This window comes from Neomonachus schauinslandi, chromosome 5 (genome assembly GCF_002201575.2).
Source record: "Neomonachus schauinslandi chromosome 5, ASM220157v2, whole genome shotgun sequence".
NCBI classification, from domain to species: Eukaryota; Metazoa; Chordata; class Mammalia; order Carnivora; family Phocidae; genus Neomonachus; species Neomonachus schauinslandi.
The window spans coordinates 51,556,469-51,582,925 of NC_058407.1; the positions used below are offsets into that span (position 1 = coordinate 51,556,469).

The 26,457-nt window shown below is 40.4% G+C and overlaps 2 protein-coding genes across 2 annotated transcripts in view; one reads left to right on the plus strand and one right to left on the minus strand.

The window, feature by feature from the left end:
- C5H12orf56 (chromosome 5 C12orf56 homolog) overlaps positions 1-1,698 on the plus strand; it is a 95,541-nt gene extending 93,843 nt beyond the window's left edge. The window contains exon 13 of the mRNA XM_021678547.1: positions 1,572-1,698. Within this exon, the coding sequence (XP_021534222.1) occupies positions 1,572-1,698 (127 nt within the window). The remainder of the gene's footprint in view (positions 1-1,571) is intronic.
- Positions 1-26,457, minus strand: part of XPOT (exportin for tRNA) — a 177,562-nt gene that overhangs the window by 145,317 nt on the left and 5,788 nt on the right. The window contains exon 2 of the mRNA XM_044915375.1: positions 6,547-6,607. The gene's annotated coding sequence lies outside the window, so the exon portion shown is untranslated. The remainder of the gene's footprint in view (positions 1-6,546; positions 6,608-26,457) is intronic.

A 26,457-nucleotide genomic window follows, 5' to 3' on the forward strand; every position in this document is an offset into this window, starting at 1 on the left:
GTGTATTCCCAGGCTAGAAAAGACTAATGAAACCTCAAACTCTCTTTGAAGACTGTTTCTCACTCATTGTCTTTGTTGCAGCCAGCACCTCACAGAAGTGGTAATGATTTTAACATGCTGTGAGGAATCAAGAGTAACAAGCCCTACTGAAGGGGATGATGAATTAGGGACTGTGAATTTAACTGAAGCATTGCAGGGGGGAGAAAACAATTGATAAAGGAGAAACAAGGAGTGTGGTTATTACTTTTTGTTTGTTTCCTTTACCCCTCTCTTCCTCAGGAACAAAACAGTGAGGAAGAGCAGTAACAAGCACGGGTTCATCAGCCAGCTTGTTCTGCACCTCAGGGGTTCCTCCTTCTATTTATAGGCTGGCAGCTGCTCAGCTCTGCATTAGCACCTATCAAGGAAAAAACCCAGCCTGCGTCTGACTTAAGATGAAAAGGGTACAGCAGGCACAGCTTTGCTCCCAGTTTGGGTGCAGACATAAAAGGATGTGCAGGCATACATTATGGCCCTAGATGGGCTTTTTAAAACATTTCAGCCCAATTTGTGGACCCTGTTTTCCCTCCATGTGGTTTTACATCATAGGTTCCACTCTGGCTCCTACAAAAGGGTTTTGTTTGGCCTGCTGGGAATTGGTCCACACAACCTAATTTTTTTTCCTCGTGTTTTTTTTTTTTTTAAGGTAAAATGCATATACATTGAAATTCACTATTTTAAAGTGTGCTTTTAATACATTTCACAATGTTGTGCAACCATCACCACTGTCTAATAGAACATTTTCATCACCCCTAAAGAAAGCTGGTACCCATTAAGCAGTCACATGCCATGCTCCCCTCCCCCCCCAGCCCTTGGCAACCACTAATCCACTTTCTCTCTTTGTGGATTTGTCTGTTCTGGACATTTCACATAAATGGAATCATACGATATATGGCCTACTGTGTCTGGCTTCTTTCACTTAGCATCACTTCTTCAAGGTGCATCCACGTTGTGGCATGTATCACACAATCCAATTTTTTTCTTTTAAGATTTTATTTATTTATTTGACAGAGAGAGACACAGCGAGAGAGGGAACACAAGCAGGGGGAGTGGGAGAGGGAGAAGCAGGCTTCCTGCTGAGCAGGGAGCCCTATGTGGGGCTCGATCCCAGGACCCTGGGATCATGACCTGAGCCGAAGGCAGATGCTTAACGACTGAGCCACCCAGGCGCCCCGACCCTTTTATTTCAATTTCCTGCATATTGCCCAAGGAAACAAGAAGCAGGAGCCTCAGCCCACACTGCGGTGAGGACAGTCCTGACTTCCCTACTAATGCCTTCATAATGGATACATTATTAATGAAATTCACTTCCTTTCCTGTAGTAAAGTGTCTCAATGAGCTGAAAGGCACACATATCAGAGATCTTCTAGGTCACCCAATAGGGGAGATCAGACAACTGAAAATGCTGGCCGAATCTTATGGCTTAGACCCCCATATCCAACAGCCCTACGCCAGTGAGTGTATACGTACTGACGTGACCAATGTGAAATTCTTATTTTTAAAGCTATTTTGTTTCTTTTTATGATTTGCAGGTACTTTATTCACATGCCAGCCTTGGAAAAAAGGCTCCCATTGCGGTACCCTCTTACCCAACCTACCATTCAACTTTTTCATGAAGTTCTCAAGTTAGTTGAACAGAAACAATGTGTGAAATATTAACAAGAGTCTAAAATGTTAACCAGGAGTCAACCTAATATTTATGAGAAAACTTGTTTGATTTGTTTAATATCTGGCTATCCCTGTGTCTCATAAACAGATTTTATTTGAATGTTCCAACAATACCTGTAAGAGAGGTCCTTAGAGTTTTTTATCTGCCACAAAAAAGAAACGGTTTAAATACACTGACATATGTAAAGTGGTGCTAAAAACAAGCGTTTCTCTAAAAAAGTTTCTAAAGATAAAAAAACTACAAAGGTTACAGAAGCCCATGGAGAGCAAATGTAGAAAGTGCAACCTGATGAGTTTTGTTAGTGTAATAATGGTGAGTGGTACGAAGCCACTGAAATGTCCAAAGATAAACTGTGGTTTACAAAGTGATCATTAGAGAAATGCCGAGTAATAGGTAGACACCCTCCTTCTCCACCTGTAAAAATTCTAGTGAAATAAGTATTCATGACAGAATGAACAGAAGAACACAGGCATAGCTATAAGGAAGGTCAGGTCCTCATTTATCGTGGGGAAGGAAGCTTGGACTTTCTTCAACACAATTAAATGCATTCTGGTGCTCAGTTTCAGGCACCTCTGGGCTAGTACAAGCAGTCTCATAGAGTCTCTGTGGAGGAGAAATAGTCTATAAGCAGTTATGACTCTCCCACCCATTGAAAAAAATGTCTTCACTGTATCTTATGGCAATAAACTAATCCAACAAAAACTTCACTTTGGTGTCACTGTGAGATACTGAATTTGGGCTTCTAAAAACTTAGAAAGTGGGTCCTCTATTTGACTTACCATGCCTTGAAAGAGGATCAGAGAAAACCCCAAAGAAAGAGCTCCCCAAACGGATGTGCCCATGCTGTGCACTGGAGAGAGGATTAAACTCACTCATGACGTTTGATTACTGCTTGCGGCTGAGCCATTAACCAGCTATTTGACCTCCAACAAATAGTCTCTTCTGCTATGTGGAGGGGTGGGACGAGATGTTCTGCAAGCTCTTGTCCAGCTCTAACATTCCCACTTCTTAATGCTCTGTGATGGGGTAGTGCATTCCTCTGCTCAGTGGATGATTTCACACGGATTCCAAATAATCCTTTCTTTGGACCAAACACTTCCCTTTCAGCTGTCACCAACATCACCCCACAAAGCATCCAAGCCCCCTCCACTATCACCCATCAAGGACTACAAGTCCTCTAGTTTCCACTCTGGGGGCAGTGATGGGGGGAGTAGAATGGTGTTTATGAGAGTTCTGGGCTGTTATATGAGGGGCTGCTCCCAGGAGATGGTCAATCAGAAGCATATGAAAGATCCTTGGGACAAAGGCAACAAGACTTCAGACTGTACTAATGAAGGACAGTGGGCTGACCACTGGTGAATGGTGGAACCCACCGAATGACAGAAGAGGATCAACTCAGCTCTACCTCAGCTTCTAAACAGTGCCCTGGCTCTGGGCCAGAAGCAGCACTGGCTACAGACAGGGCTTGGGCTTCCCTCCCACGTGCCTGAGGTGCTTGATGCCTCTCCTCTCCCACTGTTCTCTTTTCTCTGAGAGCATACGTTATCAAAGCTGTGGGAGCAAAAGCTCTGTCAGAAGGCATCTGCATCGGGGCGCCTGGGTGGCTCAGTTGGGTTAAGCGACTGCCTTCGGCTCAGGTCATGATCCTGGAGTCCCGGGATCGAGTCCCGCGTCGGGCTCCCTGCTCGGCGGGGAGTCTGCTTCTCCCTCTGACCCTCCTCCCTCTCGTGCTCTCTGTCTCTCATTCTCTCTCTCAAATAAATAAATAAAATCTTTAAAAAAAAAAAAGGCATCTGCATCTTTCCATGTAGGGCTACATGAGTGGCATTCTTGAAAGCCAATGGTTGAATATTTGTCATCTTGATTTTCTTACAGCATTTGTCTATTTGTTTGCACAGTGTGGGAGGGGAGCCCCCAAATCAACACTTTAAAGGGTTAGCCTGCTACAGTTCTTTCCTACTGTTTTTTGCATTGTTGCCAAAGCCAAGAAAATCACTAAATAATCCATCTTTCTTAGTGATCAGAACACATTTGATTGACTAAATATTGACTTCCACTACAAAGTAATTACTTTTAGGAAATCTAATTGTAGAAAAATTTTGAATATGAAAATCACATATATAACTTTTTACAAATACAAAGGATCATCAAAAAAGCAAGCACACATAGCTAGTTTTCAGGCTGGGCTGAAGATTCTGGACTCTTTGACCACTTTTATAATATATATGCATTGCCATTTACCACCCACACTAAAAGTAAACTCATGGTAATCAGCTCTACCATTTTATATATACACATATATGTGCATGTATGTGTACACACATATCCAAAATAGGGGGTAAGAGCATGGGTTTTGAGTTTAAATGAGTTTAAATCGAGTTTAAATGGTTGAGTTTAAGATTTTATTTATTTATTAGAGAGAGAGAGCAGGCGCACAAGTAGGGGGAGGGGCAGAGGGAGAGGGAGAAAGAAACTCCCCACTGAGCAGGGAGCCCGAACCAGGACTCGATCCCATGACCCTGAGATCATGACCTGAGCCAAAGGCAGCCACCTAACCGACTGAGTGCCCCTAAATGGCTGAGTTTAAATCTCAGTTCTGCACTAGTTTTGGACTTTGGGAAATTACTTAGTATCTCTATGCTTCAGTCAAAACTAAGATAGTACAACCTATCCCATGAGGTTGTTAGGAGCTTTTATGCAAAGATGGTGTTAATACACGTATCATGGTACGTGGCATGTAGTAAGGATCCAGTACATGGTATTTATTATTATTATTACCATTATTATTACTATTAAAATAATATCAAAGCTGGCTAAGAACTTATAGATTAATAAGTACTGGCCTTTAAAATTAAATAAATAAATTAATTAATAAATGTACTGGCTTTATTTTTTTTGGACCAATTGGGAGACCAGCTACTATACTCAGAGAGCCCCTGATCAATATAGCATTGAAGAACAGATTCATTTGGTTATTAAATTTAAAAATTCAATTTTCTGTTAGCAGGAGTGTGACTTAATTGCCAAGTGACCATTTCTATTGCTTACCGCCGTGTAGGACTATTGGACCTAACTGATATTATCAATGCCAGAGCTGTGTGGGAAATATTCTTCCAAGGGTAGACAGAAAGCGTTTTAATCATGTAAACTTTTTTTAGCCTTTGACTTAAACAGCACGAAAAGGGGGAGGGGCAGAAGGAGACAGAATCTCAAGCAGACTCCCTGCTGAGCGCAGAGCCCAACTCAGGGCTCTATCTCAGAACCCTGAAATAATCACTGGAGCCAAAATCACAACCCTGAGATAATGACCTGAGCTGAAATCAAGAGGTGGACGCTCAGCTGACTAAGCCACCCAGGCCCTCTTGATGGAAATTTTTGAGCAACTTTTAATAGTGCTATCTGATTTCTTTTTGTTCATTGTGTTTACTTCTAAAATGCAATTCCGGCTTGTAAGGTCTGACTGAACTTGGGTCTCTGTAGGAGGGAGACAGTCAGAAATTCTCCATCCAGTCAGACCAAGCACTCCTGTATCTGCCTATCTGTGTATTTGGGGTCTGAAGCTTTTCTCATTTTCTCGGTTTCTTGGCTAGAAATCTCAGTAGTGTAACTTTGTGGCTTAGAGTCCAGATTCGATGACAGAAAGACCTTGTTTTGATTCCTTCCTGCCTAATTCCTCATCAGACTTTTAGCAGGTTATTTAACCTCTTCCACAACTTCCACTTATAAGAAAAAGTCTACCTTAAGGGTTTTTGTGAATAGTCATTCATTTATATATAAAATGTAATTCTATGGCTACTACATACTGGGACAAACCGTATGGCATTGTCAATATCCACAATTTCATATGGTTCAAACAAATAAAAACCCCTCAATAAATTATAGCTATTATCCTAACAGACACATTAACTTGCTTGATGAACTCATACTTTAAATACTAATCGTCTATTCTAATTTCCCAGATGGTGTGGCATTTTGTTATAACCTGGCTTATTCTTGCATAGTTTGAGTAAACCTTATACTATCTAGTTTAATTACAAATTATTGAGTGGGCATAACATATTTAAACATGTTCAAATGGAATTTTATATTTTCTTCCTTGCATCTCCCCAAAATAAAAATCTGTTCTTCCCCCAATCTTCTCAGTGAATGGCACTTCATTCATCCCACTGTTCAAAAGAGAAACTTGACAAACCTCTGGGTTTTCTCCTTTCTTTTCATTCTCCAAATGCAACTGACAAAACTGTAAGCTATTTACAAGTGTACCATGTGATGATTTCATCTGCCTAAACATCCATTACCTACGTATTCTCCTGTTGGGTTTTCTTGGTGAGAACATTTAAGTTCTACTTTCCTAGCAAGTTTCAATTATATAACATGGTATTATCAACCAGAATCACCATGTTATACATGAGATTCTCAAACCTTCATCTTATAACTAAAAGTCTGTACCCTTGAAAGTTGGGAGAGGTAGCAACCTTTCCCTATTTCCCCTGCGCCCTAGCCCCAGGCCATCACTTTCTATTCTGTTTCTATGAACTCAACTTTTTTTGTTTTGTTTTGTTTTTAAATAAAGGGTTGTTTTAAGCCTCTAAGTTTTAGATTGGTTTATTTTTTTTTTAATTTATTTTTTCACACCCAAAGTATTTTATTGTTGTTGTTGTCCTCTACAGAAACATTATTTTCAAATAGGATACATGGTGCAGAGAAAAATTTAAATACAAATATTTAGGTAGTAATAGGAACCCTACCCATTCTCACCAATCTTCAGTTGTTATTAATCACTAAATTAATCTAATTAATCTAATCACTAAATTCAACAGAAAAATAATGAAGTTCACCTTCACGGGAAAGACCCCATTTATCTTTCCAATGTTTCCTGTTTTCTCTTCCTTTCCTTACCTACAAGGAAAAAAAAAATTCGTATCACAGTGGGATGCTGCTGGTGTGTATCAAAAACCCTTGGCAGCAGTTTGTTTCCTGGCCAGCTCCGAGGCCTCTCCCACTGTCCCTGGAGTGGTTTATTAAATAGCAATAGATAAACAAAACAATCAAGAACATTTCCATTTATTTTATTTTTTTTTAAAGATTTTATTTATTTATTTATTTGAGAGAGAGAGAGAGAAACAGCATGAGAGGGGATAGGGTCAGAGGGAGAAGCAGCTCCCCGCCGAGCTGGGAGCCCGATGTGGGACTCGATCCCAGGACTCCGGGATCATGACCTGAGCCGAAGGCAGTCGCTTAACCAACTGAGCCACCCAGGCACCCCCATTTCCATTTATTTTAAACGTCAATGTTAGGGTAATTCCAAATTCAGTCATTCGCCAGTCAGGTACTCTAGCTGAAGCATTTCACTTGTCTGTATGTTCTTGCTCTTTTTTCCTACGTTGTTAAAATCGTATAAATTTTCCCTTTTTCACTATAAATGGATTCAGTAATATACCAAAGAGTTCTTCTAGTCCCTTTAAAACAGGATTTCTATCTGTCCAGACACAGCAGGGTCCACACCGGCACTGTCCCTTACCGGGGAGGGGCCCTCGGAATCGCACGTGAGTGCTGATGGTATGATGTGCACCAGGTGTGCTGAGATCGTGTCTCACCTCGGCCCTTCCTCGTCGAGCCGGCGCTTAGAAGGGCCTGGTGAGGGAAGGTTTTCAAGCACGGAGGGACAAGGTGTTTGAAAGTTTATTGGTTAGCTCTCAGATTGGCTTCTGGGTTTGGGGAAACCTTGAGTCAAAGGATTTTCTTTTCTTTCCATTTTGTTCCAGTCTGCTTTTCCTTTCCTCTTGCTGTCTACTTGGAAGGTGACTCTGACCCTGAAGAAGTAAGAGGGGCTCTGGATAAAAGAAGCCAAAGGCAAAAAGGCAAAAGAAAAGGAAGCAAGATTATGTGCCCCAAGATTCTCAAAAGAGGCAAAGAGGACCTCTAAGTGTCCTTCTAGGTGGCCCTCTCCTCTGGAGGCCCCAGGAGAGGTGTGGGGTTTCAGGGCAGAAGTTATGCCTATAAGTAAAGATATTGGAATTGACCAAACACTAACTCACTTCTGTCCTCTTTCTACTCCTGAAAGTGATGGGGACAGAGTTGTAGCAGTGTTGGCAGTGACTGTGGATATGGTGATCTGTTTGGCCAGCAAGGAAGGCGGTGGAGGAGGGACGAGCTTGTAGATCAAGTGACACAGAGCGACGGTGGGTCTTTGTGGGCTATCCTGCAATAACTGCCATTGTTTATAACATTGTTTCTACAGGGAAATTATTCCGTCTACTGCACGGCTGACCTACAAACCAATGTGAAAAGGACACATTTTATAAAGGGAGTATTTTACTTCTATGAGCAACTACAACCACCAGAGGGTGTAGTTGGGTTAGGAAGACAAAGAAAGAAAAGCAAAACTTTCCTCTAAGCAGAATTGACTCTTAAACTTTTAAAATTCCTGTGGACCTTCAAAATTAAATTATCTCTTGTTGTCATGCTTCTTTAATATGTACTAACATAAATATAGGTGTAAGAAAACTCCTTATGCTCTTATTAAATCAACAAAGATTTATGATGGAAAAGTTTATAAAATTAAATATGAATTAGTATCGTTAATGTAATGCATGCCGTTTTGCTGAAACTCCATCTCCTCTTGCAAAATGAATATGGTAGAATGTACAATATAGGCTCTTGAGTTCAGTATCCTGCTATCACTTTTCACTCTTCTTTTTTTTTTTTTTTTTTTAAAGATTTTGTTTATTTGACAGAGACACATTGAGAGAGGGAAACAAGCAGGGGGAGTGGGAGAGGGAGAGGCAGGCTTCCTGCTGAGCAGGGAGCCCTATGTGGGGCTTGATCCCAGGACGCTGGGATCATGACCTGGGCCGAAGGCAGACGCTTAATGACTGAGCCACCCCGGTGCCCCCTGGCATGGAGTTTTAAGATCAGCAAAGACCCGGGCACCTGGGTGGCTCAGTTGATTAAGCGACTGCCTTCGGCTCAGGTCATGATCCTGGAGTCCTGGGATCAAGTCCCGCATCGGGCTCCCTGCTCGGCGGGGAGTCTGCTTCTCCCTCTGACCCTCCTCCCTCTCACGCTCTCTGTCTCTCATTCTCTCTGTCTCAAATAAATAAATAAAATCTTTAAAAAAAAAAAAAAGATCAGCAAAGACCCATGCCTTAGCAGTAGGAATTAGGAAACAAAGACATGAAAGCCATATATAGCAGTTTCACTGGCTTCTCCCAGAGGCTCATCTAGTCCAATATGAGTGAAGCTTTGGGGGTTAAGCCAAACTTCAGACATGTTCTGATCTCCTTTTGTGACTCAGTGGCCTGAGGGGTTCCCACTACTCCCCACTCTTCCAAATACCACCTCAAAAAGCAGGCTATAACAAAGGAAACAAAGTGAAAGATTTCATCACAATTAGGATCCTCTGATATCTGAGAGCATGTAAGGTCATTTTAGGGCAGGAGGAGCGAAACTTCTCAAAAAGCCACATTTACTCAGAAAAGCTGGAAGACAGGACAGGAGTTTTGTAACTGTATGACATAATTTGGCTAACATCGTGCATTGGGTTATACAAAATGATTCCTCATTGCCAAGTCTCAAGACTAAATTCAGTTGCCAGTGTGACTTCGGATGGTTCAGTGCTAACAATAATGAAAAGATGCCACAAAATAGTGAATTTTAAGGAGACCAAGAAATATTTCTCTAAAACATAAAGTATGCTGAACGTAAGAGTGTGTGTGTGTGTGTGTGTGTGTGTGTAGTGGACCAGATCCAAGAACTAAAGTGGTCCACAAACTGAAATTTGTTGAGATTGGTCTGTTGAAGTGATGCTGATGAGAGCATTCTGGTAAGCTCGAGTCCTCATTCCTTCAGAACAGGACTATCACTAGCATTATTTCATACTTCATCAAGCCCTGACTGGAGCAATGTGTCATAATGGACAGGAAAGGGAAAGGGGGAAAAAGCACCATCTGTCTCTCTGGCAGATGTGCCAGGGACATTCGACGTGGGCAAAATGTCTTACGTGGTCTGTCAAAGGTTTAGGAGGTTCCATATGATTTTCAAAGATCTCATTCCAGAGAGAAATCAATTCAATTTAATAAGCATCTTTTCTGAGTTAGCTGGGTACTTAGGGCATACAAAAAATAAATAAAACTGGATCCCTCTTCTAATAAGCTAAGTTTTCAAAGCTAAATTATTTGAGTACAATCTTCAAATTGTTTTGCCATATCATCTGTATTTTTACTTAATATTTTTCTAACATTATTATTTACTCAATAATTTTCTACTCTATTGACCTACTTTAGCCATGTCTTAAAGGATATCTGGGAAATCATGGAGTTGATGTTCTAGATATATATTTTCAAGTACTTGTGTGTACATATGTTTCTAATGTACATTTTTAAATAAACACAATTTTTATATTTTTACATGTCCTTTTCTTAGATTACCTAAAATAATCTTTGTACCCCACTATGAGAATGATAATAGTAAGGAATACTCAAAGAAAATATTTTGCAAGGGCAGAACAGGTCAGATGATAGAGACACAAAGAAAGTGTTACAGGAAATCATAGGAAAAAGAGTTTAATTTTGATTGGTGCATCTAGGAGGCCTATTTAAAAGACTTGGTATTTGAGGAGGTTTTAAAGATATCTAAGTCTGTGATAATTTTTTAACAGTACAGAACATGGAAAATGGTAGGATTTGACAAAGCTCAGTGGTTGGTGAGTGCACAGATATTCCTATATTATTTCTCTGTATGCTTGAAACATTTCACCATAACAATAATAAAGTGTCTAGGATTTGGAGAAGAGAAAAGCATTCCACGTAGAAGAGAAAGTATGAATGAAAGCACAGAATCCTGGGGGAGCCTGGGTAGCTCAGTTGGTTAAGTGTCAGACTTTTGGGCTCAGCTCAGGTCTTGATCTCAGGGTTCTGAGTTCAAACCTCATGTTAGGCTCCACAATGGGTGTGGAGCCTACTTTAAAAAAAAAGAAAGAAAGCACAGAATCCTGGAATTCCAGCTGGGTGGTTTAGTCAAAGGTCTAGTCAAAGGTGAGTGTTGGGGTCCCTGGGTGGCTCAGCTGGTTGAGCATACGACTCCTGGTTTCAGCTCAGGTCATGAGAAGGAGATCCGAGTTGGGCTCCTAGCTCGGCAGGGAGTTGGCTTATCTTCTCCCTCTGTGCTACGTACCCCCCAACGCCTCCCCCCACCGCCGCTTATGTGCACACTCGCATTCTCTTTCTAATAAATAAATAAATCTTAAAAAAAAGAAAAGAAAGGTGAGCGCTGGAAAATTAAGATGCTGCCAGATCATGCAGGACCCTGGTTAAATGGTCCTAAGAGTCTGCGGGTGAGGGAAAACATTAGAGGATTCTGACAATGTATAATCAGAGTAGCAGATTAGGAATAGAATTCTAAGAGAAATTTATAAAATGGGGAGAGCCCAGATTTGGAAAGATCATATAATAATGATTCAGGTGAAAATACAGTGGTTTACCTAAGTTTCATAATACCCTGATTTTTTTTCCTTATTCTGCCAGCTTGCATTCTATTTTTACTAAGGAAAAAAAAAATCCAGGGCTCCTGGCTGGTTCAGTTGGTAGAGCATGTGACTCCTAATCTCAGGGTTGTGAGTTTTTGAGCCCAATGTTGGGTGTGGAGCCTACTTGAAAGAAAGAAAGAGAGAGAGAGAAAGAGAAAGAACAAAATTCATTCCCACTGGGCAGTCATATTTCCTCCTTCTTAGCCCAGATCCTCTGGTCTCATCCAACTATACTGAAGACCAGGGGTTTGTAAACTTCCTCTGTAAATGGTCAGATAGTAAATATTTTAGGTTTTGTAGGCCATACAGTCATTGCTGTAACTACTTAACTCCATTATAGTGAGAAAAGCAGCCACAGATAATACATATGAGTGGATGTGGCTATATTCCAATAAAACTTTATTTATAGAGACTGAAATTTAAATTTTAGATAATTTTCATGTACCATGAAATATTTTTCTCAACATGTTAAAAATGTAAAAAACCATTCTTAGTTTTTAGACTATAGAAAAATTGGCTTCAGATTAGAGAAATGCAAAATAAAACCACGATGAGATACCACTTCTCACCCCCTAGATGGCTTTATAAAAAAGATAATAGCATTTCTTGGCAAAACTGGAACCCTCACACATTACTGGTGAGAATGTGAAATGTCACAGCAGCCTTGGAAAACAGTCTGGCAGTTCCTTGAAAGGTTAAACACAGAGTTACCCTATGGTCCAGCAATCCTACTTCTAGGTATATACCCAAGAGAAATGAAAACATATATCCACACAAAATATCATATACAAATGTTCATGGCAGCATTACTCATAACCAAAGTGTACTCATCCATAAAATAAATTATTTGGTAATAAAAAGAAATGAAGTACTGATGTGCTACAATATGGCTGAATCCTAAAAACATGCAAAGTGAAGGAAACCAGTCCTAAAGGACCACATATTACATGATTTCACTTACATGAAATGTCAGAATAGGTAAATCTATAAAGAAAAAAAGTAGATTAGTGATTACTTACAGTTAGAAGGGACAGGGGAAGTGACTGCTTATGGGTGTGGGATTTGGGGGGTATGATGACACTGTTACAAAATTAATTGTGGTGATGGTACCACAACTCCGTAAATATACTAAAAACCAATGAATTGTACACTTTAAAAGGGGGAACTGATGGTATGTGAATGATATCTCAATAAGGCTGTTAAAGAATAAATATTAACAGGCTACAGACTCCTTGGTCCTGCAGGTTTGCTAGCTCTAGTATAGATACCAGATAAACTGGTACCTCTCAGATTCCTACTAGTGGATTCAGCTATTTAAACTTGGAAAATTGAATTTAGAAGAGCTGGAAGATGACTGTAGTCAGACGGGCCTTTGTTGTTGATACTTGGGGGTGAGGGGGTCTAGATGTCTTATAGATGTGTGATGTAAGCAATGATAAAACTCCCGTTGACCTGGTGGTTTGTAATTAAAGCCAGGAACTCAACCCACATGCTCAGATACACTCAGACTCATGTTATTTCCAGTATTGTGTTCTTGCATAGACACTAGGCTGTGAAGACCTTCACTTGGCCCCAGCCAAGCTTCTCAAGGAAGCAATCATTTTGTCTATTTCTCTTTTTTAGACCAGCTGGCTAGTTAGCTGAAATTCTTCAATCTAAATTTTTCTTCTTACTTAAAAAAAAAAATTTTTTTTTTTTAAAAAGGGGAACTTGCCTGCCTCAGTCGGTGGAGCATGTGACTCTTGGTCTTGATGTTGGGTGCAGAGATTACTTAAGAATAAAATCTTAAAAAAAAAAAAAAAAGTAAAATAAAATAAAATACTGGTGAAAGCTTGACTGGAGGAGCACTTATTTTAGGAATAATGCTTTTAAGAGCCAAGGAAAGTTGTAACCCAGGACTGCTACCCATGTACTGGTCAGAATAAAGACTGTCCCAAATTTTGTAAAGGACAATCTTATCCACTTCTCTTAAATTCTTAGAATCTCCCAAGTGAGATATTACAAACCTTCTTCAGGAAGACTAAAAATTTTAGGAAACAAAGCACATAGCAGGGTTTCTGCTTTCAAGAGGTTAGTTTCTCAAATGATTTCCAGGCTCAATTCTTAGATAATTTGTGTTCCATTTCCTCTCTCTTTATGCCTTGCAGGTGGTGATAGCTAATTTAAAAAAAAAAGGAAGAGAATCTTTGGTTTTATCATTATGTGTCAAGAAGAGGTCATCTGTAGAAAAAAACATTTAATATTATGCAGAAAGTACAGCCCCAAGACTCTATGAAGACTTTTGTCTTGTACTCAAATGGATGAATGGATGGAACTGCCACCTTTTAGTAATGTAGGCAAGAACAAAGGAATGAATTATGGGAGGAGCTAAGAATTCAATGATATATACATACTTAAGGAAAAAATACTCAAAAGATCTTCTTTGAAGAGAAGATATGAATTTTAATGATGCTAATGGTGTCACTAAAAGAACCAAATAAGTCTATGATCATTTAAAACACAAAGGAAGAGTCTAAATGAATGCTCCAATCTCCTACAGAATTGACTAGAAAGAAAATGTTGACAAAGATACAGTTCCAATCTAGTTCTGGAGCTCAAATAATGTTAATATATGAAAACAACATTTTTATTTTATTAAGAAAAATGATTTAAAAATTTGTTGGAGTTCAAAGTCAAGCAGAGAAAGTCAATTATCATCATATGGTTTCACTTATTTGTGGAACATAAGGAATAACATGGAGGACACTAGGAGAAGGAAGGGAAAAATGGAGGGGGGGAATTGGAGGGAGAGTTGAACCATGAGAGACTATGGACCTGAGAAACAAACAGGGTTTTAGAGGGGAGGGGGGAGGGGGGATTGGTTAGCCCGGTGATGGGTTTTAAGGAGGGCACGTACTGCATGGAGCACTGGATGTTATACGAAAACAATGGATTGTGGATCGCCACATCAAAAACAAATGATGTATTGTATGGTGACTAACATAACATAATAAAATTTAAAAAAATAAATTAAAAAAAATTTGTTGGAGGGGCGCCTGGGTGGCTCAGTCGGTTAAGCAACTGCCTTCGGCTCAGGTCATGATCCCAGGGTCCTGGGATCGAGTCCCACATCGGGCTCCCTGCTCTGCAGGGAGCCTGCTTCTCCTTCTCCCACTCCCCCTGCTTGTGTTCCCTCTCTCGCTGTGTCTCTGTCAAATAAATAAATAAAATCTTTAAAAAAAAAAAAATTTGTTGGAATTCATAGTATAGCATTAGAAAAATTAATTACCATAATTATTTCAGCAACTAGTTACTGAGTATCAACTATGTGTTAGTCACTGTAAAGAATAAGAAGACCCAGTGCCCATCTTCAAGAAGCTTACTATATAGCAGGGGGAATAGGTTAACCACAGAAATAATTATAACATAAGGTGGTTGATAATAAATGACCAGGAGGTTTAAAGTTTTGTGAGTTATCAGGAGAAAAGGCTTTTCTCTTACTGAAATAATCAATAAAATTCTCATGAAGTAAGCAGCATTTGAGATGAGAAACAGTAACATTTTCATAGTCTGGGATATGAGAGAAGAGCATTCTAGGTGGTGGCACCACAACAACAAAGCACAGAAGTGGGAAAGCAGGAGAGGTTTTTGGCAAACCGAATGGCTATTTTGCCAGAGTATAAACTACTATATATATGTATTTTTTATTTTATTTATTTATTTTTTAAAGATTTTATTTATTTGACACACAGAGAAAGAGCACACAAGCTGGGGGGAGGGGCAGAGGGAGAGGGAGAAACAGGCTCTCCATGAGCAAGGAGCCCAATGCAGGACTTGATCCCAGGATCCTGGATCATAACCTGAGCTGAAGGCAGATGCTTAACCAACTGAGCCACCCAGGCGCCTCTCTCTCTCTCTCTCTCTCTCTCTCTCTGTATATATTTTTTAGAAGGAAGACAGTAGGAAATACAAATACAACTGGAAAAGTAGGTAGGAGTCAGAGTATGAAGAGCTTTTCATTCATTCATTCACTCATTCATTCATCCACTCATTCAACAAACATTCACTGAGCACCTGTGCCTACCATTGCGCTAAACACATTGGCAAAAAAAATCGATAGGAGATTTGAATGCTATAACCACATCAACTGTGTATTTGTTGACTTTCACAACTAGAGGCCTAACCATTCCTTTGACAAAATGAAGTCACGTTATTTGTCTGCTCCCCAAATTTCATACCGAATTAGTCCAGTTATCAACAGTGGTGGTCTGAATCTATGTAAAGAGATATGCCTTTCTCTCTGTCTCACAGGAATTCAAAAGTAATTTTGAGGAAGAAAGAAACACATTTGCGACCAATTATACTTTCAAGTTACACTCTAGTTTCAAGGAACTAGGTCAAATTCCTTAGCAGGTTTGGAAGGATTTAACCTGTTCCTCTCTGGGGGTAGTCACTGCTGTAGCTTTTGCACATGAGGCTGGTCCTGCTCAGTTTGTCCCAGAGAGGGTGACAGCATTATGATAATCATGCCTCCATGGCTGACCCACCAAACTGGCCAAATTTGGGCTTTATCAACAGGAAGCTACTGCTAAAGAATTCCAAAGACAAATTCTTGCAGCTGATTTCAGTCTTTTTTTTTTTTTTTTAAGATTTTATTTATTTGCGAGAGAGAGAATGAGAGACAGAGAGCATGAGAGGGAGGAGGGTCAGAGGGAGAAGCAGACTCCCTGCGGAGCAGGGAGCCTGATGTGGGACTCTATCCCGGGACTCCAGGATCATGACCTGAGCCGAAGGCAGTCGCTTAACCAACTGAGCCACCCAGGCGCCCGCAGCTGATTTCAGTCTTGAACATGATTAGAATATCAGTCTGTAAACTGAAGGTAGGCACACTTTGAAGATCCGTTGAAACTGTAGGAATGCAGATTTTAAAGCAGCAAACATGGGCATGCTGGCTATTAAAATAAAGAGGGTGTGTCTACGTTTAAATACTTTTAAAAGAAAATGTGAAATAACAAAACGTTAAGAATAGAAATGGAAGTAACTGAAATGCAGAGCAATTATACAGATGACGATGAAAATGCAATGTAAGAATGTATTAGAGAAAAGACTAGAGTAAAAGATTATCATTAGTTCAAGGACTATAATAAGGAGACTTCCCAGGCTGAGTGTGAATTGGGTGTAAGTGGGGTTAGGGGCTAAAAAAAGCTTTACTCAGTTTGAAGCCAGAATGGTGGAACTCCTTGTCCTCGGGGTATTCACCCAGGCCTCATATTAAACACCGCAGGAACCGCTGTCAAAGTTGTGTTTGTACTCAGGAAACAGCGCTGCATGCAAGTCCTACGCAAAGCTTCCCGGCCTTGAAAGGCCTCACGTTTCTACCTATACTGTCCTACTTACCACTCCCGTGTTAGTCTTCCAATAATTCAGTATCTGAGAATACCCAATCACTGTCCTTTCACTCCCTCAACCTGAAATCCATGTTGGGCCAGTGCAATCAAGAAAACGGCCTAGTTTTGATCCCCCAGACAAATGCAGGAGCCATTTTAAAAAATCAAAATTCTGGCCGGTTGACACTCTCTATAAACTGGAAAGGAAGACATAGCAGAAACAGCTTTCATTTAATTCAGCCAATCAGTGTATATGTTTGAGTGCCTAATATATTCCTAGCATTGTGCTTGACGCTATTAGGGAGAGAAGTGTCAGAGGCTAATAGTCAGGAATACAGGGTCAGCACAATTAAATAAAGAAGGTACAAGACAGTACATGATTAGCTGTTCTCTCTCCCCTTTGGATGTCCTGTGCTAAGAAGGCGCCCTTGTCAACTGCCTTGCTACCATGGTGACAGTTACTAAGAATGCACAGATCCACATCTGAACTGGTTAGAGAGTTCTATTTGTTGTTGTTATTGTTTTTAAATATGTAGTTTCTCCAGTCGGATGAATAGTTCTTAATGGTGGTCTCCAATTTTCTCTATGGATTCTCTATATTTGAGTCTTTCTTTCAAATCTATATTCTTTCCTTGAAGAAAACCGAACCAAAAGCACGTGGACCCATCTGCGCAGACCCTGCACAGTTTGGGAGTTTTTCCCCTGCTTTGGGATCAGGCTTTATTGTTTGGAATGACCTCAAGTGCCCCAGGTTTCTAAATTCATCCAATCTGTTAATATCAGGTATATTCCCCAAGGTTAAGAAAGAATCCTTGATCACATCTTACTTGTTTTCTCTGTGTCCCACTTCATCCTAGCTGTGACCACTGTCCCCTCCTCATTTATTCCCCAAGCACCATTATATACATGTGATTGTTTACAACAGACTTTTAATGAAAGTCAGGGAATAACAGAGGAGGTAGTATAATACAGCATAGGACAGGAAATATAAGTACCTAAAAAGTTCTTTGGCCATTTTCAACACAGGGAATTTCTCACTGTTTTTTTCTGCTCAGGGCCTGCTTGCTGCCATTTTGCTCAGACTTCCTTCTCCATCTCTTTCCCGAGCAGAAAATGAAGTCCTGCTCAGTTTGTCCCAGAGAGGGTGACAGCATTATGATAATCATGCCTCCGTGGCTGACCCACCAAACTGGCCAAATTTGGGCTTTATCAACAGGAAGCTACTGCTAAAGAATTCCAACGACAAATTCTTGCTTTCAGGTTCAATCTCTGAAATTATATTATTCTGAGCAATGTAATTCTCATTGTCAAACCTCCTTCCATATGAACTGACCACCCCAAAAGGCCAACCTTTTATTTTCCTTTGCAAGCAAAAGCTCCATTTACCCAAGAAGTGAATTTTGCTATTCCCCTAGAATGTAAAATAGCAGCTAAAAATAACTGTTTTAAAAGTTACTTATTATCTTTCCCTGTTCACATGCTTTTTGGCTTAAGTCTCCATTTGATCTGTATTTAAGGTACTGTTTTTCTTGAGACTCTCCAAAGGACAGATATAAAGTCAAAGTTTCAGAATCATTTTGCATTGTGCATAAGCCAGTCATGGGTTTGGGAGAATTCTAGTTCTTCTTTTTTTTTTTAACTTCATTTTCTAATAAGTAATTCCTCAAAGATTCAGAAAAGCTATGGAATGATTTGTGAGTTTCTGATTGTCCTGTAAGAGATAGGGTGACGAATAAAAACGGGCTCCCTGTAGAAAACACCCTACCATATCTGGCATTATCTACAGGCCAGGAATCAGGCACCCAGCACAATTTTCCTAAAAAAAACCTTTCTCTATTCAGTCACAGGAGGAGATGCTTAGGCAGTGACCAGAACTTTGCTTTAAGGATAAGAATCTTATCTCTGGGGGCGCCTGGGTGGCTCAGTCGTTAAGCGTCTGCCTTTGGCTCAGGTCATGAGCCCAGGGTCCTGGGATCGAGCCCCACATCGGGCTCCCTGCTCAGCAGGAAGCCTGCTTCTCCCTCTCCCACTCCCCCTGCTTGTGTTCCCTCTCTTGCTATCTCTCTTTGTCAAATAAAAAATAAAATCTTAAAAAAAAAAGATAACACATGTAAAATGCCTAGCACAGAGACGCCTGGGTGGCTCACTCAGGTGAGTGTCCAACTCCTGATTTCGGCTCAGGTCATGATCTGAGGGTCATGGGATTGAGCCTTGTGTCGAGCTCTGCAGTTGGTGGAGAGTCAGCTTGAGATTCTTTCCTTCTGCCCCTTCCCCCCCTCACGCTTGCTCTCTCTCTAAAAACAAATAAATAAAATTTTATTTTATTTTTTTTAAGATTTTATTTATTTGACAGAGAGAGACAGAGCGAGAGAGGGAACACAAGCAGGGGGAGTGGGAGAGGGAGAAGCACACATCCCGCCAAGCAGGGAGCCTGAGCAGGGCTCGATTCCAGGACCCTAGGACCATGACCTGAGCCGAAGGCAGATGCTTAACAACTGAGCCACCCAGGCACCCCTAAATAAAATTTTAAAATGCCTGTAACACAATGTCTGGAACCATCAGCTGCCACCATGGTCACAATCACCACCCCCACCACCATCATCATCATCATCGCTAAGAGTACAGATTTTGGTATTAGCCAGACCCTGATGGGAGTCCCAGTTCTGCCACTTGGTGTAACTGTAGGTAACCTACTTACCTGGCCTGAGCCCCAGTTTCTTCATCTATAAAATGGGAATAAAAATAGTGTCTACCTAATAGGATAGTTGTGAGGAATATACATACACTCACTTGAGTGTATATACTTAAACACATATGTTGAAACTGTTCAAACATTAGCTGTTCCAAGGATTTATTAACCTATAGAAGTACACAGAGTCAAATAAGAATACACACACATACAGCCTTGGTGGAATTTCTCTTTGCTCAGCCCAAATGAAAGCTAGAACGTTCACATGTACTGAACTTTCACTGTATACAGATATCAGCACACAAGAATATGGAATGATAAAAACAGGAGAAGAGATGCTATTTGCGATGTTATAACCCGGAAACAGTTATTCTCAACAAGTATACGCCAATTACTTACACAAGAATGAGTAAGACTGAGTTGGCGCTTTCAAGGAGCTTGCAATCTAGTGGAGGAAGAAAGCAGGCTATTACGATGCGGAGTGGCCCGCGAATGGCAGAGGTAGAGCTTAGAGCTATGGAGGCTCACAAAAGGGCATCCTATCTGGTAATGGTGGAGGTAGGGAAGGGAGTGTCAGAGAAGGTTTCTCAAATAAAAGAATAAGGTGTTGGCCAAAGATGAGAAGAGATGGAAAGAGCCTGAAGCCAAAAACCAGCTGTGGTGGGTGCTCTGAACTGGCTCTCAGCATCCACTTCAAACCTCTAGGTGTGTTTTCAGATCCTGCAGGGGCTAAAGAAGGAAAAACCGCATTTCCCCCATCTCCCCGCAGCGAGGGTTCTGCTTTTGCCAATTAGAAGCACTTGAAAGGTGGATCCAAGGCTGGAGCCGTCCGCTTTGTTTCTGCTGCAAACTCACCGGTGGGCCCAGCGGGCTTTCCTGTGGCATTATTTCGGTGTCTAGGTACTAACTCCCTGGGTGTTGAGAGGTCATCAGAGGGGCAGCAGTGCTTCCTGACATTGGATCACAGCTACAGTGGCATGTCTTTGAACTCTACAGTACCAATGGAGTCCACTGATTGCCACCTTTCTGATTATTGCAGAGGTAGCAGCTCCCCCAGTAGGCCAGAACATCAGTCTTGTCCTAGGAATCATTCCTGGAGACCCCCTAAGGGACCCAACCACCCTATCCAATGATTTGCTAAGCTCCTGATTTCCTGTATTAAATCCCTTTTTGCTTAAAATGGTGTGAGTGGTTCCTATTTCTTGCACCTAACATCAACAAAACACAAAAATGTAAAACGGGCCATGAATAATATAGCTCGCGGGGGTTAGCAAACTTCTTCTGTAATGGGCCAAGAGAGTAAATATTTTCAGCGTTGTGGGCCACTCATGATCTTCACCTCCCCTTCCTTCCCCTCCTCAGTGCTAAGTATATTCACATTGTTGTGCAGACATCTCCAGAACATTTTCATTTTGCAAAACTGAAACTCTACACTTCTTACATAGTCCTTCCCCATTCCCTCTCCCTTTTCCCTTCTCTCCTGGCCCCTGGCAACCACCATTCTACTCTGTCTCTATCAATTTGACTACTCTGGATACCTCATGTAAGTGGAATCACACGGGATTTGATTTTCTGTGACAAGCTCATTTCTCCTAGCATAACATCCTCAAAATCCATGCTATCGCATGTGACAGGATTTCCTTCCTTCCTTTGTAAGGCTGAATAATATTCCATTGTATGGATATGACACATTTTGTTTATCCATTCCTCTGTTTATGGACAATTGGGTTGCCCCCACCTCTTGGCTATTGTGTATAGTGCTGTTATAAACATGGGTACGTAAGTCTCTTCAAGATCTAATGCTTTCAATTCTTTTGGATGTACACCCAGAAGTGGGATTGCTGGGTCATATACTAATTCTAATTTTTAATTTTTTGAGGAATCACCACACTGTTTTCCATAGGGGCTGCACTACTTTACATTCCTACCAGCAGTGCAAAAGGGTTCCAATTTTTCCACCTCCTTGTTAACACCTGTTATTTTCTGATTTTTTGATAGTAGCTATCCTAATGAGTAGGAGGTGATATTTCACTGTGGTTTTGATTTGCACTTCCCTAACGATTGTGACATTGAGCATCGTTTCTTTTTAAAAAAAAATTTTTTTTAAAGATTTTTATTTATTTATTTGACAGAGAAAGACATAGCAAGAGAGGGACCACAAGCAGGAGGAATGGGAGAGGGAGAAGCAGGCTTCCCGCTGAGCAGGGAGCCCAATGTAGGGCTCGATCCCAGGACCCTGGAATTATGACCTGAGCCAAAGGCAGACTCTTAATGACTGAGCCACCCAGGTGCCCCTGAGCATCGTTTTTGTTTTCTTTTAAAGATTTTATTTGTCAGAGAGAGAGAGAGAGACAGAGAGCACAAGCAGGGGGAGCAGCAGAGGGAGATGGAGAAGCGGGCTCCCCACTGAGCAAGGAGCCCGATGCAGGACTTGATCCTAGGACCCTGAGACCATGACCTGAGCAGAAGGCAGATGCTTAACCAACGGAGCCACCCAGGTGTCCCTGAGCATCATTTCATATGCTTGTTGCCCATTTGTGTATATTCTTTGTCCATTTTGAAACTGGGATATATGGGGCACCTGGCTGGCTCAGAGTATGCGACTCGATCTCAAGGTCATGAGTTCAAGCCCCATGTTGGGTGTGGAGCCTACCTAAAATTAAAAAAAGGAAAAAATAAAATTGGGATATATGTTTTTTGTTGCTGTGCCATAGGACTTCTTTATATACTGTGGATATCGCACCCTTATCAGATGTATGATTTCCTTAGGTTGCTTTTTCACTCTGTTGCTTATGCCAGTTCAGTTTTAGTCTATGCTCATCAATGGCAATGTAGTCTGGAGCAACTTGCAAGCAGTCTGGTCAGATCTGGAGCTATCGTCCCTCCTAAAGACACTAATAGGAATAAGCCAGGACATCTTTAACTTGCGACACTTCAGCTCCTAGATACTCTGATTCACTACAATATCAAAAAAGCATCCCCATGCCTTTACTTTGAACCAGAACCAGCCAACTTGAGGTTTCTGGGACTGCAGAATTAGAAAAAGCCTCAAGACTGTGTAAGTGGGAGTCATGGAAATAGACTCACCGGATTCAGGTTTTGCACTGTCAAGTGCCTGACACTAGAAAGTTGAAATCAAACACAATTTCAATATCTATTTTGCAATTTAACACTGCTCTTTTTACTTCAAATGGTAGTTTAGTTCAGCTTCTTTGATTCTCCATGTTTATTCTGAGAGGATAAAATATCCTAACTCTAAAGATATTAATGATTTCCACTCAAATATATGGAGAGTTAATTCATGACTCAGTCTAAAATACACTCCAGTTCACATAATACTTGCTCCAAAAAACCTTGCTGATTCTGTATTAGTGGATGTGAACACCATGGCATAGTGTATTTGCTAAAATATCCTATTTGAAGAGGTAAGTTTCTGGTGTACAAAAGGTCTATTTCCTCTCCCAAATACTATTGTCTTTTGGAAAAATTTAGGAAGTCTATGTATGCTATTTTTCTGGTCTTCACAAAAAGAAAGTGGGAAGGTTAAGGACAGAGCTGCGTATGGTCAAGGAGAAGAAACGTTGTAAATGCAGGGTCCTAATTCTCTTCCTGATTTTTATGTTAAGTTGTTGCTATTCAAGTATTTACCCACAATGTTCATCACTTCATTACTTCTATCATGAATGTCAGGAACAGTGACGTTTATAAATGATTTTAGCTGTAAGTAACAGAAAATCCAAACACAAGTAGGTTAAAAAAAAACAGTTATCTTTCTCATCATAACAAGAAATCCAAAGATAGGTCATTGCTGGCATTGGTTTAAATGCTCAATTTTCTCAAGGTCAAAAGCCTTGAATTTTCTTGACTTTTCCCTCATGGATGAAAGATGGCTACTACAACTCTAGACATCTCACTGCTCACAAAGCAGAAAGAATAAGCAAGAAATGGTACCAATTTTGGCTGTCCCATTTTATTTGGAAGGCAATACATGTACACCTCCCTTTCCTGGAACTTCCGCCTCAACCTCAGTAATCTTCAGCTTACTTCCTGATGGTTGGAACTGATACCAGCCCTAGGTGTAAGTAAGATGAGGAGAACAAAATATATGGGAATATTTGGTTTTCCTATCCTAAAGGCAGGCAAGTAGGAGGAAAATTGGGAATGGGTGTTGGCCTGCTGAGTTCTAGGGTCTGCCACAGTGAAAACCAGGAAACACCAAAATATCTGCAAATACAAGAATAACTGACTATGATGTGCCATATGAATTCCACATGGCTGTTAAAAATTGTGGTACAGACAGGCGCCTGGCTGGCTCAGTCGGAAGAGCTTGTGACTCTTGATCTTGGGGTCGTGAGTTCGAGCCCCACGTTGTATAGGGGTTATTTAAATAAATAAAACTTAGGGGCACCTGGGTGGTTCAGTCGTTAAGCGTCTGCCTTTGGCTCAGGTCATGATCCCCGGGGTCCTGGGATCAAGCCCTGCGTTGGGCTCCCTGCTCGGTGGGGAGCCGGCTTCTCCCTCTCCCGCTCCCCCTGCTTGTATTCTCTCTCTCTGTCAAATAAATGGATAAAAGCTTTAAAAAAAAAAAAAAAACCTTAAAAAAAATTGTACAGAAAGATACTTAGGTGTATGCAAAATTATTCATAAAAATGTTATCAACTAAAAAATTAAAATATAAAACAATAGGTAAGAAAACATCAAATTTGTTGGGGTGAAAAAAGTTTAGACAGATTTTAAAAACTGACACAGACATCTGCAAAAAGAAAAAAACCCGGAACTCATGTTCTGAAAATAATGACTTAGGTTGGGTTTTCTAGGAAACAGACTCTGAGGCAGGGATTTGCATGTAGGTGGTTTACTCATGAGTCCTCTCAGGAACAGCACCTATGAGGGAAGCAGGATTGGGCAGAGGAAGGTGAACTGCAGGGCACTTGCCACAGAGGCTTTAACTGGTCCCATGGGAAATTCTAAAGCTGAATGTCCCGGATTGTTATAATTGAGGGACTGTGCCTTGTACCTCCACAACTGACCAGTCATTGGATTTGAGCTGCCCCAAGGGAGTGAACATGACCTAGGATGAGGCAGCTTCCTTCACAGAAGGCAATTTTGGAGAGAAATGCAACTGTGAGTCATCAGCAGCCAACACTCCTGGCAGCTAATATCTTGGGATCTGAGCAGCATACTACAGCATCCACCAGAAATGTCAACAACGATTATCTCTGGGTTTGGGGATTAAGGTTGGTTTTCTCTCTCTCTCTCTCTTTTTTTTATGTTTTCCAAATTTTCCACAACAAATATAGTATTATGAGTTAATTCACATGAAGCACTTAGCACAATTCCTGGAATGCATTTAAGTACTCAATAAATTTAGTTATAATTTTTTTTTATTTAGAAATATATACATATAAAACATTATAAAGAGAAAGCACAAATGCGAATATTGTCAAGAATAAAGTATGAAATAGGATTAAAATAATAACAGACCTTGCCGTTCATTTTGGCTTATTTTGTTTCATCCATGAAATTCTTTATGATATTGCTTCTTTCCACCATTGTCCCATTGAACTTTTTATAATGATGGAAATTTTGGTATCAGTTTCATCCAGTATGGTAGCCACGAGCCATGGGTGGTTACTGAGCATTTAAAATGTGGCTAATGCAAATGAAGAACCAAATTCCAAATTTTATTTAGTTTCAATTCATTTAAATGTAAATAGCAACATATTGCTAACGGCTACCAAATATTGGACAATGCAGTGCTATACCAATAGTCAATGGTTATTTAGAGAAAAGATCTGAAATATTCTTTCTCTCTTTAAGCTTGGATTAGTTTCTCAACTCATCACCCTGTATAATCTCCTAATCTTGATTTCAAAATCGTATTATATATAGATATGTAGAAAAACAAAATGGGAAGATTTAATTGTAACAAAAGGTTGCATGTGCTTTTTTGTGTGTGGGGTGGTGTTTTTTTTGTCAGACTTTTTTTTTTTTTTTTAAGTAATCTCTCCACCCAATATGGGGCTCGAACTCACAACCCTGAGATCAAGAGTTGCATGCTTTTCCAACTGAGACAGCCAGGTGTCCCTGGTCAGACTTTTTTTTTTTACATACAACAAGGAAGGTAATTTAGTTGAAAGTTAGGTGGTAAAGAGCTGTATAATGTATCACTAATTGTCTGGTATTTTTTAGTAAATATTCTGAAAAGAAAATGAAGGAGGTTGTTCCATATCAAACATCTGGTTCCTCTTGGTAAACGGAAAAAGACTTCTCACTGAAATCATACCTTTCAACCATACTGTCAATACAGTAAGGGAGATACCTACAGAAACAATTTTGAAAATGCCTGAATAACAATATGGAAATCTCTTACCTCTCAGGTGGGAGGCATATGTATGGGGATAAGTCACTAACATAATCCAGGCTCGCGGAAGGAAAGAGACACATCTTGGTTTGCATCCCAGCAAACCATCCCTGTCAGTTACTGTGTGTACTTTGGACACATTACTAATTACTCCACAATCAAAGGGTGATAACTACACCTCTGAAGGTTTGTTGGAAGATTAGTGAGATGTAAAGCACCTGGCACAAAGTAAGTGCTAAATCAATGAGCTTTATTATTATGTCAATATTATGTCAAGAAAATAGAACAGCAAAAGGGAAGTGAGCCCAAATAATATAAAATCTGGGCAATAATTAACTGGCATAATCATTAAGTTGTAAAATTACTGCTGGTATATGTTACTGTATGTGTCTATTGACCACACGTAAAATTTAGTCCACTGTTTTATCAGGTAAATGACAAGAATGGATGCTTGAATAAATGAACGAATCGCCACCTTGCCCTGTTGTTAATGTTCTTTTGCCCCCAAAATGGGTTGTTATCACTAAAATGTTGGGGTTTTTTTTTTTTAAGATTTTATTTATTTGACAGAGAGAGACAGTGAGAGAGGGAACACAAGCTGGGGGAGTGGGAGAGTGAGAAGCAGGCTTCCCACTAAGCAGGGAGCCCAATGCGGGGCTTGATCCCAGGACCCTGGGATCATGACCTGAGCTGAAGGCAGACACTTAACAACTGAGCCACCCAGGTGCCCCACTAAAATGGTTTTGTCACTGGTACTGTCACTAGGGAAATTTTCAAAGAAGTTGTAAAGAGCAGTATCAAATT